Source organism: Lissotriton helveticus, chromosome 5_1, assembly GCF_964261635.1.
Source record: "Lissotriton helveticus chromosome 5_1, aLisHel1.1, whole genome shotgun sequence".
In the NCBI taxonomy this organism is placed as follows: domain Eukaryota; kingdom Metazoa; phylum Chordata; class Amphibia; order Caudata; family Salamandridae; genus Lissotriton; species Lissotriton helveticus.
In genome coordinates, this window is record NC_136065.1 from 221,973,660 (window position 1) to 221,987,416 (window position 13,757).

General features: G+C 50.6%; 1 protein-coding gene across 2 annotated transcripts in view; it reads right to left on the reverse strand.

Annotated features, from left to right (window-relative positions):
* MAN1B1 (mannosidase alpha class 1B member 1) overlaps positions 1-13,757 on the reverse strand; it is a 373,555-nt gene that overhangs the window by 152,724 nt on the left and 207,074 nt on the right. For both annotated transcript variants that reach the window (XM_078642044.1, XM_078642045.1), the window contains exon 4: positions 5,945-6,078. In XM_078642044.1, the coding sequence (XP_078498170.1) occupies positions 5,945-6,078 (134 nt within the window). The remainder of the gene's footprint in view (positions 1-5,944; positions 6,079-13,757) is intronic.

Here is a 13,757-nt window from a genome sequence, read left to right on the forward strand (position 1 = left end):
AGTGTGTTGAGAAAAAAATTAAAAATAGGAAAAGTAGGGGGGTGGGTGGCTTGGTAAGCCAACATGGCGGACGTGTTCTAAGACGGCACCGTCCAGTCCGCCACACATCAGACAATCATCCTGGCATCCCGGAACATTTGAGGTAGAAATCAACGGGTCTGTGGCGCAGTACCGGCTACTCTATCGACCGGTGCAATTTCGGAACTGGGAGCCGCTGTGGAGCTGTAATTCTGCTGCTGCTGGGGAGAGGCTTGGCCGAGAGAGGAAGGGCCGGGGAGCTGTGAACGGCACCTCTGTCGGCGATCAAGGGTCGAGTGTGGAGTTTGGCCTGGCCGGCAGGCACACCCGACAGCGGAGAGCTGTCTGGCCCTGCGACAAGAGGCCTGCCAACCGATTGAGCTGTGGAGAGCTGTGCTGGGGCTCGGCGGCTCGGACGGCGGGCCTGATGGAGTGCGACGGGGTGATCCGGCGGCCAGACCGGGCCGCGGTGATAAGGCAGAACCTCTGCAGAGGGGCGGGCGATCCTGGGACCCGTCAGTAGCTGAGGTGCGTGAGGGCTGAGGCGGCTGGCCTGCTACTCGAGGTGTCCTTTATCTTTGGCGCTGTGGTGGGGACAGACACCACCCCCTTTTGTACCGCTTTGGCCGCCATAAGTGTGGCAGGGTATGCTCAGACGTGAGTCCCTTGCTCACTTTGCCACCGGATTCAAGTAAGCCGGGCTGAAGACGGCTGGAATGCCAGAAACCGGTCCTCGGAAGCTTGTTTCCGGTCCAGGGAAGGCATGGCTTGGCAGTTTGGGCTGGACTGTTCCCATGAGGCACAGGGTCAGACTGATTTGCATATAGCCAAGTCTGAACTGGGGTGGCAGAGTGGGCTAAAGAACGGTGATGGAACAAACCCAGATCTTTTGCCTGGGTGTGAGTGTTTGATTGGTTCAGATGCTCCGTCCATCACCACCCCCTTTTGTACCGTGGTGGGGACAGACGGCACAGTCGGGTCGCACGGGGGGGGGGCTGCAGGGGGACTGGTAGGCTGCCTCCATCAGGTGCCGCTTGGTTTTCTTTGTGGCTCCGGTGCTGCAGCGGCTGCGCACCCCTCAGTCTAGTGATACAATGGGGATCGGCGGCTGGGCCGGGCTGCGTGGGGGGGGCTGCAGTGACAACGGTTGGCTGCCTTGCCCCCCTCATTGGGACACATCGAACTCTCTGGGGCCTCCGCGCAGAGTAACAACACACTCCTCTCCCCTCCGCATTGACTGTCGCAGCGGGAGAGCGGCGGTGCAGTTGGACCGTACTGGGACTTACTGGAAACATTGTTTGGCTGCCCCCACCCTAGTGGAGATATCCTGTGTGGCGGTCGGAGGGAGGACCCTGCGCCCCACGAGGCCACCCCATAGAGTGGTGTGGGCGGGTGGGAGGCTCAATATTAGAGTTGAACAATGATGCAACCCCCTATGGTTAGAATGCCCGATGGTGGGCAAGGGAAGCAGGGTGGTCTCCGTATCCTAAGTTGGAATATACGAGGGGCCCGAGACAAGATCAAGCAGGTGGCCAGACTCCAACACGCAAAGAGGGCGAAGGCTGATATTCTTATGTTACAGGAGAGGCATCTCATGGGCACGAAGGCCCTTTGCCTGCAGCGCTTTGGGTTTCAACAGGTTTTTCATGCTGGCTTTATGGGATGGTCCCGAGGCGTGGCCATACTGACACATCGCAGGGTCCCATACATGCATGAGCAGCAGTGGACCGACATGCAGGGGCACTACTTGTTTATCCGGGGTAGGGTCGGGAAGGACCCCCTGATTTTAGGCAGTGTATATGCCCCTCCCCCTTTGCAGTGGAATTTAATTGAGCGGCTGCAATCTCTATGGCCCGATATGCCTGATGTGCTATCTGTGGTGGGCGGGGACTGGAATGATGTTATGAACACGGCTCAGGATAGAATAGGGTGTGGGGATGGTCCTAGGAGCGATCTTCCTACAAAACTACACTCTGGTGATGGGACTAGACTGGGTTGACACATGGCGGCGTGCTCATGGCGTGGTACAGGGATACACTTACCTCTCAGCAGTCCACAAATCCTTCTCTATACTAGATTATATTTTTGTTCCCTGGGCAATGGCAAATAGGGTGGCGGCGGAGATTCTTCCTCGGGATCTCTCTGACCACTCCCCAGTGCTCATAGAGCTGGATACCGGCAGGGGACGTCAGCCGTTTCGGTGGCGCCTGGCAGTGTGGATCCTCCAAAATGCGGAATTTATCGCCCATATGGGTGAATCTATTGCTCAGTATCGGACTGCGAATGTGTGGTCTGTTTCTAGTGCTGCCACTTTGTGGGAGGCGTTGAAGCCCACTCTGCGAGGGGTGGACATTTCTTGGTGCACGGCAGCTCACAGGCAGCATAGGGAGGAACTGACTCGCGCTGAGGAGAACATAGAGATGCTTTATCAACAGAACCGTGAGTCAGGGAGTGAGGCAATTGCTTTTGGCCCAACAGGAGTGTGCAGCTCTGCTGATGGATGAGGCACGTCAAGCCTGGCTGGCAACGCGCAGCAGAGTGTACCAATGGGGGGGACAAGTCTAGTAAGATGTTGAATCGCCTCTGTCAGGGCACCTTTCACTCCCAGGGCATATTGGGAATTTTGGACCCGCAGGGACCCAGATTACAGATCCTCCTGCTATAGCGGAGAGCTTTGCTACATATTTCGCGGACCTCTATACCCCCTGGGAATGTCTGTCGGCTGCTACAGTTGAGAAGTTTATTACAGATCTGCCACCCAAGGCGCTGTCGGACGAGTTGCGGGACCAGCTGGAGGCCCCCTTGTCAGACGAGGAACTGGGTGTGGCTCTGGGAGAACTTAACCCTGGGAAGGCGCCCGGACCAAAGGGGTTTCCAAGTGAGTTTTTTCATATAATATGCAGTTGGCCCAACATTACCGGGCGGTGGTGGAGGATGCCGGGGATAAGGGTGTGCTTCCCCCGGACTGGAGACACACAGAAGTGGTGGTGTTCCATAAGCCAGGGTGTCCCCCGGAACACCATGCCGCTTTCCGCCCCATATCCCTTTTAAATGTGGAGGCCAAAATCCTGGCGACGGTGCAGGCCAATCGACTATTGCCCCATATCGCGTCACTTGTGCACCCCGTTCAGGCGGGGTTCATGCCTCAACGGGCTATCCGGCACAATATCAGAAGGGCTCAGGTGGCGGTTGCAGCGATTCAACTAATTGGGGAACCAGAAGCACTACTTTTGACAGACAAGGCGTTTGATTACCTGAGCTGGGTCTACCTGTTTGCTCTGCTTCCCAGACTCAACCTGGGCCAGCGCTTTTTTTCCTACATGAAGCTCCTATATACGGGCTTGACGTTGTCGGTGGGGGTTGCGGGCGCCGCCTCCTCCACCTTTGCTATTCAGAGGGACACGCGGCAGGGAGCCCCGTCGCCGTATCGGTTTGCCTTGGCTATGGAGCCTTTGGCGACCTGGGTGCGCATGGACACCAGGTACGGGGATTTGAATGGGCCACTGGCCTTTACGATAGAATTGCATTGTATGCGGACGACGTTCTCTTCTTTCGGACTGCAGTGGACAGGACGGGGCCACGGCTCCTGCGTATAATGCAGATCTTTGGGGAATAGTCGGGTCTGTACATGAATCCCTGCAAATCCACACTGTGGGCGCTGGGAGGTCAGACGAGGGTGGGTTCATGGGCGACTGTCTCTCTGAGGTCCTGGGCTGGGAGCTTACCCGCACACCACGGCTGGCACTGCTGCATGTTATGGAGAGGGGCAATGCCTATAAATGATACCTCATGCTTCTAGGCCTTACACTGGCAAAAAGAGACATTGCTAATGCCTGGAAGGCGACGAGGGCTCCATCGGTGGCTGTTTGGAAAAATGGTCTGACGTTTGTATGGATATGGAGCAACCAATTTTTGTGGCTAGGGGGTGCCCGCGTAAACACTATAAAATATGGAAACGATGGGCGGAGTACTGGGGTCTCTGGCTGGAATCTCCGGCGATAGAGGAGCCTTCGATGCTGGTTTAAGCCGAGGGTCCAGCATAGGGGGAGGGGAGGAAAGGAGCGGGGGTGGGCCTGGATTAGGACCTTTTGATCTCCTTTTTACAGCTACGGAGGAAATAGTATGGACTTGTGCGATCTTTGGGGGGGAGGAGGGAGTTGGGGCAGGGGTGCAATGTCGTTGAATGCTCTTATGTATGGTATTGTTGATCATGGGGGAAAAAAGTAGTTTGCTGTAATGGTTGTATTTGGTTTGCTTTGGCAGTTGACTCTGGTGTGCAGAGCCCTGCGCAACATATGCAAATTGACAAATAAAATATGTTTAAAAAAAAAATAGGAAAAGTACAAACAGACATCACAACCGATACTTTTGAAAAAATATTTAAATACAAACAGATCGCTCCAATATACGATGTGTACTTCTTAACAGAGGGAAGAGTAGCCCCCAATTTAAATTCGAGATTCACTGATCCAGCAGCACCCAGGCATGCTACATTTAGATTTGCCTACTACGCTCGACCTAACACTCAACACTTCCAATCACTGCTAGAGATCCTGGAGTACTACCTGACTTGATGCAACGAAACAAAAATGTTTCACCTCCACCAGACTCATTGCTGGTGCATTCCATTCCATCTGTTGAATGGTCCGCATCTTCAATTCCACAGCGCTAAATCACTAATTAAGTTGTCATGAGCAAGATAGAAGCTGAAGGGTATTAGACTCGCGAGGAACTCCTCCTTCCTAGTTGACAAAGTAAAAGAGTTTGCTACAAACCATAAACCTGCCACTCACTACAAGTGACATGCACAATAGCGGTCAGCGAGATACATAAACCAGTTCAAATCCCTCACTTTGAACTTCAAAAAACTGTATATCACCAGCTCCTTTCTCCTGCTTTTCTTCACAATAAACACTATAAACCACTTACCTGTATATCCTTATCCACACTGTAGCGCTCCATGTGCAATCCTGTTTCTCGTCAGTCATCTACACCCTTTAACTTGTATACCCTACCATTTGATCTCAGGGCACCTTCCAGAACAACCAACTCCCCTGTCAGTCCAGAAATACAGCTTCTTGCGTTTTAAATTTCACTAATTCTGCCCCACCAAAATAGGTGCAAGGTAGGCCATTCAAAAGTTTGGTATGCTTCTACCCACGCTTTGTACCTAAGAAACCATGTCCAAACCAGTCTTTTACTAATCATACCCCTAAAACATATTTAAACTGATAAATAACATCTACTAATCATACCCTAAAAGATATTTTGTTTTTCGATTCTGCCTTGCTGTGTACACCTTCTACTGAACAAACAGACACCCAAACTGCATTACTGAACTGTGCATCAATGAATGGTTGATATCTAAAGTGTTTCTGATGGAATTGCTCCTACCTAAATAGATAAATAAAATGGGCACATACATAACAAATAAAACTGTGATGGCCAAAACCAGAAAAATGTACTTTTTATAGTATGAGCTAAAGTACAGATAATATTATTTTAAAATCAGAAAGACCATCTTTTTAGACCTCTATTACAACAAGGAACTCCACAGTGACAAGGGACGTGCTTGGTCTTAAACATATACACTATTGAGTGCTGAATGAGCCAATGTTTAATAAAGGATGTAATGATTCAGAAAGAAATGCAAGTAAGAGGTAGGCTTCCAGTTTAACCAATCAAGTATCTGGTGGCCCAAACGGTATCAATAGACACTATGCATGATAGAAATACTAGCTACTAAGATAGACGCTGCGTTGCAGTTATAGTTCAAATACAATATTTCAACCAACTAAATTAACAAAGGCAAAGCAAAATCCTACAGCACATTTATGCACAACGAAAGCATGCACGAAGGAAGACTGAAGGAAAGTACATGCAGTTTTCAAATAAAGGGAAATGGATTTGAAATTTCACTCCTCACCTTATGATGGGTTGGACAGACTCTGGAGATTCTGCTGCAGGTTTTCTCACATCCAATTTCACTTTTTCCTGTGCTGGAATTTGGACGTTCAAGTTGGGGGGTCCACGTTTGTTAGGATAAGGCTTCCTGTGTCTCTGGGCACAAAATTAACAGGTAAACTAAGTTAGAACAACAATCAAACCTACCATGTTCATGGAAGGTAAAATAACAGAATAATAATGAGAAAAAGTAACACAATGAGTTGGAAATTTTAGACTAAAACAAATAATTCCTCTAATAAAAACCATGCTTACTCTAGATTGTAACCGGATTTCATCTTCTGCCAATATGCAAAGGACATCAGTTTGATCATGTTATCCTCTCGCCCCCCCTAAGACTCAACCCTGCACTGTGGTACCAGCACAGATCAATTAATGTAGCTGGATTTTAGACTTGGGAAATGTATGCAGTCTCATGGCAGGTAATTCAGGGTATGCAGCAACGTACGAGGCCACACTTGTATAGCATCAGCCTTAAAATCCTTGATCAGCCCAAGCTCTTTGCTAACACCAGGAGGCTTTATATATACGGGACACAGCATGTGGCGCCCCTGCCTGTAACGTTTGGTGCAATGGTAGTAATGTGGTAGGTTCCTCTGGGAATGTGGGGGTAGCAGCATTGACAGCTTGTCGCAAGCGAATATAGAGGAATCGGTCCATGGTGGTGGATGACATGTTACCTAAAAATTCGGCCGCGCATTTGAATTGCCCCTGATGATACATGTCTCCCCAAGTATTTATGCCTAGTTTGAGAAGCATACGCTTACAAATCCCTTCCCGTGTGACTGGCAGATTATGTTGGTAGAGCAGGGGGAGTAGCGGAGAATATAGCATGGGAACGTGGAACCTTTTGGCAATGGCGCGCCACGCTTTATTGGTACACGCCACAGTGGATCTCCTGCCCCGGACCATTTTGTTATCTACACCCAGGAATCTCACAAGAGGTAATGGCGCTATAAGCCCCTGCTTCACTGCCAAGTGTGTCATAAAGGGCGGAGGCGCGATCCAGTATGCGGCGAAGTGTGCCTGAGCACTGAGATAGTAGAGTTCAGGATCGGGAGCTTCAAACCCACCCTGAGCGAACAGCAACGTGAGGGTGCACCATTTATTCCGAGGTTGTTTCCCGCCCTTGCAAGACGGATGATGACTCTTCAGCCTAGTGAAGAAAGGGCACCCAGGGGGGGGGGGGATATTTGTGAACAAGTATAAAAAGTTGGGCATGATGACCATCTTCATAAAGGCTATCCGGCCTGCTAGAGAGAGCGGGAAAGCCATACACCTGTTGATCAGGTCTTCTACCTTAGCTAGGGCCACCCCGCAGTTAGCTCGCAGAAGTTATTCCTGGTCTCGGGTGATAGTGATTCCCAGATAACGGACCTAGTCATCGCTCCATAGTAGCGGATAATCCATTTGAAATGAAGTGGAACAGTTTGTGAGCGGCGTGGCTTAGGATTTACCCCAGTTGATGATAATTCCTGAGAAGGCCCCAAATTTGATTATTTTGCGTATCATGGCATTTAATCCTTCAGCAGGATTTCACACATTCAGCGTGATATCATCTGCGTTGAGCGATATTAAAACGGGCCTCATGGGGTACTCTAGCGCATATTGCTTGTGGTGCTGGCCGCCAACGGTTCCATGGATATTGCGAATAGCAGCGGTGAAACGGGGCACCCCTGCCGCGTGCCTCTGGTGATGCAAAAGGGTCGGGAGACGCAGGGCTGATTGTACAGCAATTTAATCCACATGGGAAATCCCATGTGTGTCAAGACCGCAAGGAGGTATCCCCATTCCACGGAGTCAAACGCTTTGTTGGCATCTAGGAAGACCGCCACCACCTGTTCCTTCTGACGATATCATGCAGGATGGAGAAGAGAGTCCGTAGGTTATGTGCGGTTGACCGGCCAGGTATGAAACCCGCTTGGTCAGGTCGAATAAGTCTATCCATCAAGAGTGTAAGCCTATTGGCCAGGACCTTTGCCAATATCTTGACGTCGCAGTTTATCAGTGGTGGAGGTCTATATGAGCCAGTGGATTTGGGGGCATTTCCGGGCTTCAGTAATGAGACTAGCATTGCTTTCCGCATGGTAGGCAGGTGTATCCCTGTTTGGGCAGCCTCCTCATAAACTGCTTTCAGGAAGGGAGCCATCGTATCTATGTAGTTCTTGTAAAATTCTATACCCAGGTCATCAGGTCCCGGCGCCTTGCCGTTACTTATTTGCATTATGGCTTCCCGTATTTCCTCCAATCCCAAGTCAGTCGCTAAGAATTCCCTCTGCCGGTTGCCAAGCAAAGCCAATTCTATCTGCTGCAAGTATTGCGGGGTCTCATCTTGTCGCACTGCACATGACGTATACAGTGTGCGGTAGTGCGCGGTAAAAAAAACCATTATGGCCGTCGTGTCCCGATGCGCCACCCCTTCCCTATCTCGAATGACCAGTACATGATTTGCTGTTCTGGGTGGCCAAATGGTCTCGGCAAGTGCTTTGCCAGGGCACTCTCCCTAACTGTATCTTCGCGCTGTGTGATATTTGCATCGAAAGAGACATTCCCTTTCCGCTTCAACCTGGTACTCTGTTAATGTCTCCCGTATCTTGGCCTGTGTGGGGCCTTCATGCGCTCACTGCACATTTGTGCCCAGTTGCTTAATCTGGCGTTCCAGGCATGCTATCATTGTGCGAATGTCTTTGAGGATTCCCCCCGCCTTGGCTATGCAGTGGACCCTCACGGTGACTTTCAGCACCTCCCATACTGTGGCCAGGGACGGCACGGAGTCTATATTAATTCTCAGATATTTTTATAGTGTTTTCCCTAGTTCAGACTTGAATACCGCATCCAGGAGCACCGCGGGCTGCAGATGCCACTGTCCAGTGTGGGTGACATTCCTGGGAGGGTCATTGATATAATCATAGGGGAGTGCTCCGAATAGGTGTGTGCTAAATGGCGAGCGGAGAAAGTACGTAGCGCAATGTCTTGAGATACCAGCCACATGTCCAACCTGGACCAATTGTTGTGTACTGCAGAGTGAAATGTACCCTCGTGCTTTGCCTGGTGATGGTGGCTCCATACGTCCACTAGCAGATTGTCAGTGACTATTTGCTGGAGTTGGCTCTTTGCTTTGGAGTAATGGTGTAGCAGTGGGTATGAGCGGTCGTATGAGGGGTGCAATGTTAAATTGAAAAGTCTCCTCCCCATATGAGATGGGTCGAGCCTATACTCACTATGCCCATAAGGTAATGTAATAATCTTCATCATCCACATTAGGTCCATAGCTACTCACCAGCGTGACAGAAGCCAATACCATCCTCCCACATGTCACGCAAAACCTCCCCTGTGGGTCAAGTGTGAGCCCTCCTCAATGTACGGTACCGCTTTTTTGACAAGGATTGCTGCCCCTCTGGAAAAGGCAGAGTACAAGGATAAGTATCTATGCGAGGCCCATCTTGTGACAAACTGGGGCTGTTTTGGGGAAGGGTGTGTGTTTCCTGCAGATATAGCTATGCTGACATTGTGTCTGTCTCGGTATGCCAGAATGTGTCGTTTCTGTCTGGGGTCTCCAAGCCCTCAAACATTCCAAATGAGGATGCTCATGCCCGCGATGGTGTTGGTCTTCTGTTCCTCACCCGACATCACCCAATCTCCAACATGTACTTGGGCCTATCAAATCTGCACCGATGGCTGCATGTGAGCGAAACCTGCATGATCTTATTAGGACTAGCACGAAAACGTCTACCTTTTTACCCCAACATTCCCCCCACAATGGCGACCCAAACTTGCCATGTACATGTCCCTCTCTCTCAATCCCTCCCATTACATAAAAAAACAATTGAAACATTTGGTCCACATTATCTCTATCCCTCCTTCCGTTCCCGGCTAAAGTCATTGAAAAGATCGTCAACAAGCAATTGACCCACTTCCTCGAGGAGAACAACACCCTGGACCAGTCCCAATCTGGGTTTGGCAGCAACCACAGCACCGAAACTGCCCTCATAGCTGCCACAGAGTACATCAGGACCCTACTGGACAACGGTGAAACCACTGCCCTCATCATCCTGGACCTCTCGGCCGCCTTCGACACAGTCTGCCACCACACCCTACGCACACACCTACACGACGAAGGACTACGCAACAAAACCCTGGACTGGATCACCTACTTCCACACCAACAGAACCCAGAGGGTCCGGCTCCCGCCCTTCTGTTCCCAAGCCACCAAAATCATCTTTGGCGTACCTCAAGGATCATCCCTGAACACTACCCTCTTCAACGTCTATATGGCTCCTCTTGCCAACATCATCCGCTCACACAACCTCAACATCGTCACCTACGCCGACAACACTCGCCTGATCCTCTCACTCACCAAAAATCCTGCCACCGCCAAAACCAGTCTCCACGAAGTAATGAAGGCAGTCGCTAACTGGATGCAGACCAGCTGCCTGAACTTAACTTGGACAAGACAGAAGTCCTAATCCTTGGATTCACCCCCTCAGCCTGGGACGACTCTTGGTGGCCACCCGCACTGGGAGCCGCAACCACGCCCACCGACCACGCACGCAACCTGGGAGTCATCCTGGACTCATCGCTTTCAATGACCTGCAAGTCAATGCCATCTCCTCCTCCAACACCCTTCGCATACTCTGCAAAATCTACAGATGGATCCCCACTGAAACCAGATGGACGATCACACATTCCCTCGTCAGCAGCAGGCTGGACTACGGCAATGCCCTCGATGCAGGAACCATGGCCAAACTCCAGAAGAGACTCCAACGCATACAGAATGCCTCCGCACGCCTCATCCTCGACATACCCCGCCACACCCACATCACTGCCCAACTGAAGGACCTACACTGGCTCCGAGTCAATGAGAGGATCACCTTCAAGCTCCTCACCCACGCCCACAAAGCACTACAAAACACCAGACTCAACAAGCATCTCACCTTGTACACAACAAATCGCCAGCTGTGCTCCGCCGATCACGCCCTTGCTCCCGTCCCTCACATCCACAGGACCTCCACTGGCGGCAGATCCTTCTCCTACCTCGCGGCCAAGACGTGGAACACCCTCCCCACACAGCTGCGGCAGACCCAGGGCCAACTGACCTTCAGGAGACTTCTCAAGACCTTGCAGTTTGAGCAGTAGCTGCATTCCCACCCCGTGCCTTGAGATTGAAGCTTGCTTGTCGGGTTACTGCTGGCTGTGCCCTGCATGGTGCGCTGCTCTCCCCACTCTTTAAAATCTTTATTTTACACTATGTTAGTCATTTTAAATACTTGTGCACTCGCCGCTAGAAGCTGTTTGGGCTCATTACTTCCCCGCACGCCTCCCGCTCTGACCCCGGTCCACCGCAGCTGATTGCTGTTTGAGTGGAGGGCGGACCGGTAGAGCGAGACACGCCCCCTCTGCCCTGCCGCAGCATAAGATTGGCTTATGTTTAGAACGCGCAGCGGACGCGCCGGTGGCACGCCAAAGGCAAGCCCGTCTGCGCCCGTCCGCGGCCAGCCGACCCAGGGGCCACGGACTATGGCCAAATTATAAGCTACACTCCTGGGAAGCTAAGATCATTCAGACCGTCTGTGGAATCATGTCCTCCCTTAGATCCCACTACTCACGGTCGCATTTCAATTAATGGCATTTCATTATCCCACACAGAGCACGCTTCTCCCACTGCCCCTATGTCACACTCTTCTGCAGCTATCAAAACAGTAATTACTAAGAAAACCGGCCTTCGCATTTTTTATCTCAACACACGCTCCTTGGCAAAACATCAACTCAACATTTTTCTGCTGCTCACCTCAGACAAACCAGGTGTCCTTCTCATCACTGAGACCTGGCTTACCCAGGATTCTTTGCCCGATATTTTAGCAGCTCTCCCTTCCGACTATTACATCTTGTCGGTAAATCGAGCGCCTGGTAAGGCAGGAGGAGGTGTTGCTGCCATAATTAATAAAAACTTTAAATTTACCACCTTGACCTCTCTCACACTTCCGGAGGTAGACAATATGGTTATAAAACTGGACACGGACACAGGTTCTTTGGTGTTGGTTCTTATCTATCGCCCACCTCAGGCAATGCCTACCTTTCCGGTGTCCCTGAGTGAACAAATGGCCACTTTAGTGATAAACTATGCTAGGGTGCTCCTGGTTGAGAATTTGAACTACTGGTTCAATGACGTCTCTGGGGGACCTCATGCAGCTGAATTATCTCAACTCCTTTCTAATCTGAACTTTGTCCAGTATTTACATAATCCCACTCATGAAAAGGGACATATCTTAGATCACATCTGGACCCACAATGTTTCACTCTCCATTCCACTGGTCTCCCCTTGAATTTGGTCAGATCATCATCTGATACAATTCAAAATTACTTCTAGCATAGCTGCCAAGGTTTCAGATTGCAATGTGTGACATTTTCATAATTGTAGTGCAATTATGGGTGACATTTCAACAAATATGAGTGACACTTTTTGCGAGCAAAATCAAGCAATGAAGATGAGGGAAACATATACATATCAAAAATTATACTAAAATTATGAAAATGTCACACATAGCAACCTGAAACCTTGGCAGCTATCTAATAAAACTTCAAATCTGACCTTAGCATGAACATTTAAAATGGCAGCAGCTTTCATGTTTCACTCTTACCAAGTTTAGCGAGTCACAGTGCTGCAGCGGAAAATCTAACGCTGGGGATGGGTCCCGAGTCTGTCACACTCCTTGGACGCAGGCAGCTGCTGGCAATCTGGACACATTTCACTGTAATTATCTAATTTGGCACCGGGGCGGTAATGAACTCTTGGAGGCCGGGCGAGCAGGAAATTCTGATTTTAAAAGTAAGTGTGTCATCGATGTGCACTCTGCCTCCAGTCTTCACCCCAGGCTGCTGGCACTCGAGTCGATGCCCGGAACGAGTCAACTCGAGTGCCAACAACCTGGGGTGAAGACTGGAGGCAGAGTGCACATCGATGGCACACTTACTTTTAAAATCAGAATTTCCTGCGGCGGGACGAGTCGACTCGAGTGCTAGCAGTCTGATGTGAAGATTGGAGGCAGTCAGAGTGCACATCGATGGCACACTTACTTTTAAAAATCTGAATTTCTTGCTTGCCGCCGCAATCGATCATGCTCTTTTGCGCGGTGGTGGCCATGAGAGACTCGAGTCTCGTGCAGTACTCTGACTCAGATGAGTCTCCCGCCGCTACTGCCGCCTACTTCCTCTGACTTCCTCCGGACATAATGGCAAACTCTACCGCCGCCCGGCACATCCGGATAATTAATCCCGGCCCCCATGGTGTGCCACAGTTGACTGATATCAGCATCGACTGCTGAGAGGGCAGCCCCTCCCACCTCCCCTAATCGGAGCACTTGTGAGTGTGTGTGAATCACTGTAAGAGGCGCCGAGCCGGCGGCGCAGGCGCAGCCACTATTTCCGCAATGTTCGAGGCGACACAACAGGCAGCTGGGCAGAATGTTATTACATTGTAGCGCTCTCAGCTCACTCCATAGAGCTGAGAGCAGAATTAACTATTTAGGAACTTACAGCCCAGAAAGCAGCATGTCTCTCGGAGGAGCAGAGAGCCTGCCCAAGCGCCGCTGGTGGCGCGCGCTGGCAGGTGCCCACAATGCGTGACAATGCATTTCAGTGCGGTGATGCGGAACACCGCACTAAACTGCGTGAGCGTCACACGAGATGCGTGATACTGGACAGGACTGTTCTAGCAGCCATAAAAAGTCCACCCCCTTGGTGGGTGGCGAAACCAGGAAATGGAGATCCTTAAATAA